The sequence below is a fragment of the Peromyscus eremicus genome, chromosome 5 (genome assembly GCF_949786415.1).
Source record: "Peromyscus eremicus chromosome 5, PerEre_H2_v1, whole genome shotgun sequence".
Taxonomy (NCBI): Eukaryota; Metazoa; Chordata; class Mammalia; order Rodentia; family Cricetidae; genus Peromyscus; species Peromyscus eremicus.
Window position 1 is genome coordinate 3,494,478 of NC_081420.1, and position 4,765 is coordinate 3,499,242.

At 57.0% G+C, this 4,765-nt stretch overlaps 1 protein-coding gene across 1 annotated transcript; it reads left to right on the top strand.

Moving 5' to 3' along the window:
* Window positions 1–1,511: 1,511 nt before the first annotated feature.
* On the top strand, window positions 1,512–4,484 carry Gas1 (growth arrest specific 1). Its single transcript, XM_059262239.1, has one exon. The coding sequence runs from the start codon at window positions 2,242–2,244 to the stop codon at window positions 3,271–3,273; it is 1,032 nt and encodes a 343-aa protein (XP_059118222.1). The 5' UTR covers window positions 1,512–2,241; the 3' UTR covers window positions 3,274–4,484.
* The last annotated feature ends 281 nt before the right edge of the window (window positions 4,485–4,765 follow it).

The window sequence follows — 4,765 nt, forward strand, 5'->3', positions numbered from 1 at the left end:
ACTAGATGGAACCTGTAGGCCTTGAACTGCAGTGATCCTCCTGCCTCCACCTTGGATAAATAGGCTTGTTCACCACGCCTGGATAGTGTTTGAGGATAGATTTGCGTTTGTTTTCTGCTACAAAAATCAAAGCAGATAACTCGGCTCTGCATAACTCAGTCTGGCTCTCCCAGGGTTTGAGGCAGTTACAGAGGCCGCGCAGCTTCCCAGCCTTTTCTTTTTCCAAGAACTGGGTTAATCCATCTGGGTCTTGGCTCCGGCCCTCAATTTTGCCCTTTCAAATTCCCTGTCTCTTTGGAGAGGTGGACAGTCCACTTTCTGAACGCGCTGCAGCTGGGGCTCCCTTTGCTTCAGCAGCAATTTAACCTTAAAATCTGTGACAGATGGAATTGATAGGCTCACCAAAGGCAAGGGGAGGAAAGCGCGGTTTTGACAGGCCGCAGACTCGCGGTGCCTCTGGTGGCCAAAGGCTGCGTTGCGCCACAGTTAAGGTAGCTTGTAAGAGTCCTGTTTAGACCGCAAAGCCATCTCCGCTAACAGCTTAGTTTTGAACACGCTGAGGAACTGCAATGTATATTTCACAGCTCGTAGCGGGTCGGTTTATCTCAGTCCTCTGTGCAGTGAGTGCAGCCAGGTGGTAGCGCTCAGCATCCCCATCGTGATTAATTGCTACGATTTGTCATTGCCGGTTGTGTTACAATCATGAATTAAGAAATGGATTCAGTTCTTTGGACTTCTCACAGTTTGGAATCGACGCTCGGTGCCTTACCTGACCGATCAGGGAATTAAAACCTGATGGAAAGTGTTCTTCTTTCTTGCGATAGTGGTAATGGTTATGGTCAAGATGGTGTGTGTGTGTGTGTGTGTGTGTGTGTGTGTGTGTGTGTGTGTGTGTGACAGAGAGAGAGAGAGACAGAGAGACAGAGAGACAGAGACAGTGACAGAGACAGAAGGAGAGTCAGAGACAGAGGAGTCCGCGTGCCTGCGCGCGGTCTGCGTCTAAGTTTCTAAAGTCTCGCATTAAATTCTCAGGACCCCCTCCTTTCGCTATACCCCCAGAGGTGATCAGGACTCAAAGACGCGGACCCTGAAAATTAAAGTGACTTTCGAACTCTCTCTAATGCAAAGATGGGGGATAAGTGAGAATTAATAAAAGTGTCTCCCCCCCCCCAAACAAAAAGGGGGCGGGGGAAGCGAACAAAAAGGCTGGGGGCTGAGCCGGATGCAGGCAGCTGGCCCTAAGCCCTGCCCGCTGGCTCTGAGCGCGAGCTGAGGTTCGGTATCCCAGCCTCCTGAAGAGTGGGCGGAGCTGGGCCTGTGTCAGGCTCCCTAAGCCGTTCCTTTCAAGCCCTGAATGCCTGAATGTGAGCTGCCCACCGCCCTCCCCCCACTCTGCAACCCCACTCCAGCGGCTCGTAAAAAAAAAAAAAAAGTTTCAACAACAACAGGCTGGACCAATAGCAGCGCGCAAAGCCCGGGAAGGGGGCCGAGCAAAGGGCGCTGGAGAGTGGAGAAAGGAGAAAGCGGGCAAGCCTGGAGCGCGCGGGGCTGGGGCTCGGCGAGCCGAAGGAGCGTTGCTAATGTTTTTGTTTGTTTGCTTTTCTATGCATGCATAATGAGGGGGCGCCGCAGCACCACACGGGGGCTCCAGGCCTATTTTTGTATTTAAAGCCTCGCGGCGAGCAAGTCGGAAGCCGGGCTCCGCGGATCCGCTCCCCAGGCTCCAGGTCCCAGAGCCGAGCCGCGCGCTCCGAGTTTCGGGGTCCTCCCAGCGCCCGGCGCCCAGAGCTTCCCGGAGCGTGGCCCAGGCCGGGGCGGAGGGGGAGGGGACCCGGCGGCCTGGCCGCGGGAAGGCGGGATGCGAGAGCTGCGAAGTGCTACGCGCCGCTGAGCCGGGGACCGAGGAGTCGCCAGCTGCACGATCGTCTGCAGGCGCCGAGCACCATGCACCCCCGGCGCCGAGCGCTCCTGCAGCCTCGCCGCGGCCCTCCGGGGCGGCGTTGAGCGCCTCCAGCCGCCGACCAGAGCCGGACCTGCGTCGCCGCGCCTCTCAGGGAGCCCCGGCCGCAGTGCCGGAGCGAACACCCGCCTTTACCAGCTGCCGGGCCGCCGGCATGGATGGATGAGGACGCCCATGCCAGAAGTGAGCGGGACTCGGACAAACTTTTCCAGCGGCCCCACTGACGCCGCCCGCGCCTCATCTCCGTTCTGCACCGTGTCCGGCGGCCGCTGCTGCCCGCGATGCTAGCCGCGCTGGTGGGCGGCGGCGGGGCCCGCACGGGGACCGTTCCGGGCGCCTTGCTGTGCCTGGTGGCGCTGCTGCAACTGCTGGGCTCGGCGCCGCGGGGCTCGGGGCTGGCGCACGGCCGCCGCCTCATCTGCTGGCAGGCGCTGCTGCAGTGCCAGGGCGAGCCCGACTGCAGCTACGCCTACAGCCAGTACGCCGAGGCGTGCGCGCCGGTGCTGGCGCAGCGCGGCGGGGCTGACGCTCCGGGGCCCGCCGGCGCCTTCCCCGCTTCGGCCGCGTCCTTCTCGCCGCGCTGGCGCTGCCCGAGCCACTGCATCTCGGCGCTCATCCAGCTCAACCACACGCGCCGCGGGCCCGCGCTGGAAGACTGCGACTGCGCGCAGGACGAACACTGCAGGTCCACCAAGCGCGCCATCGAGCCCTGCCTGCCTCGCACCAGCGGCGTGGGCCCAGGCGCGGGAGCGGGCTCGGTCATGGGCTGCACTGAGGCCCGGCGGCGCTGCGACCGCGACAGTCGCTGCAACCTGGCGCTCAGCCGCTACCTGGCCTACTGCGGCAAGCTTTTCAACGGACTGCGCTGCACCGACGAGTGCCGCGCGGTCATCGAGGACATGCTGGCCGTGCCCAAGGCGGCGCTGCTCAATGACTGCGTGTGCGATGGGCTGGAGCGGCCCATCTGCGAGTCGGTCAAGGAGAATATGGCCCGCCTGTGCTTCGGCCCAGACGCGGGCAACGGTCCTGGCAGCAGTGGCTCGGATGGGGGCCTGGACGACTACTACGACGAAGACTATGACGAGGAGCAGCGCGCGGGGACGGCGGGCGGCGAGCAGCCCTTGGACGATGACGACGGCCTCGCTCGCCCGGGCGGCGGCGCTGCTGCGGCGGGCGGCCGCGGGGACCTGCCCCACGGGCCGGGGCGCAGGAGTAGCAGCAGCGGCAGTGGAGGCCACTGCGCGACCCGAGGCTCCTGGACCCGGCTTGTTTGCTTGCTGCTGCTGCTACTGCTGCTCGGGTCACACTTGTAGCCCTTGCGCCCCTGCTGCAGGCCGGTGCGCGCAATCCGGCTGGTTCCCGAGCCGGGCACCTGTGGCTCAGGGGCCGGGATGGTCTGGAACACTGACCACACTCTCCCTGTGTGGACAAGGGCCCAGCACATGCCCCAGCCACCATACCTGGCCCTCCACTGTGCGGTTTCCAGGCTGCAAAGATAACCGACTGATCTATCCTACCGCCTGGAATCTGCAGAATTCAGGACACCCCGCAAAAAGCAACGGAGGCCTGGACTCTGCTGAACGGTGGGGGTCTTCACAGACCCAAGGGACTGGGGGAGGGGATGTTGAAGGGAATTAGGTTTGCAAAGGGGCCGTTTTTTGTTTTTAAACAGTTTTCCTGTGAGGGGACACATAGTACTGGTAACGACTTTAATTGCTTGTGGCCACTGAGAAACACAGCAATGGTAAGTAAATAGAAGAGTTCCTTACCGATTCATTCCTGTACTCTTGCGCCGGGTGTGGAGCCGGCGATTGCCTTGTCTGGGTCCCCGAAATTACGTCTACATTATAACCTTAACCCCCACCTCAGTGTCACTGCCGCCGTTCTGATCGCTGAACACCACGTGTCTTAGAATTAAGGGTCCAAAAGCCTGGCCTAAAGAGTTACCATGGTGTTGAACAATGCAAGTTTTTATCTTAAAGCTCTGTACTGCCATCTAGGAAAACCTCTGTGTGGTGTGTGTTTTGTTGTCCTTTTTTGTTTGTTTGTTTTTTGTTTTGTTTTGTTTTGACCAAGAAATTCTAAGTTTGAATATGCAGAGATTGAATATTGCCTCTGCCCCTATCGGGGTCTTCCACCCTGGTACGTCGTATATAAACTGTATTAAAACTGGGGTTTCTTACCAGTTGCTGTACTTTGTATATAGAATTTTTATAAATTGTATGCGTCAGAAATAATTTATTTTTAAAAAGAAATTAAAAATTTTAAATCTGCATCAATGTTACATCACCCCCATCCAGGAAATGTATAGAACACATTGGTCACCAGGAACCCACTCACACAAGCCCATTTTGAAGTGTACCCTGTGTAGAACAGTCTTAAAAATGTACAGTGTATTTTACAGATTTGAAGTAACGTTCTTATTTTCAAGAGAATTTATGGACATTGTATAAATGCATTTCCAAACTGCCTTAAACATTGTATTTTTATAGACATCATTTTTAAAGTCCTGTGTTTTAAATAACTATGACTTTGTGTATCTTTTGGTTGTTTTATTAAGAATGCACACATCAGTAAAGAGTTTCAACAGTGGCTTCCCTGCGGCTGCTCCCCACAGTCACACTGCGGTTAACCCGGTGGTGGGCGGGAGGGGGCTGGAAGGGGCACTGGGATTCCATCAGACATCAAGTGAAATTAAAGTGCAGTGCAAAATAGAATGTGAGCTAATGCCTTTAATTTAATGAACAATTAGATGTTTGTAAATGAGGCAGCTAAAACAATTTGTAACTGGCCTCTGCTGGTACT

Coding starts and splice junctions, on each gene's coding strand:
- Gas1 (XM_059262239.1), top strand. CDS start 2,242: ATGCTAGCCGCGCTGGTGGGCGGCGGCGGGGCCCGCACGGGGACCGTT.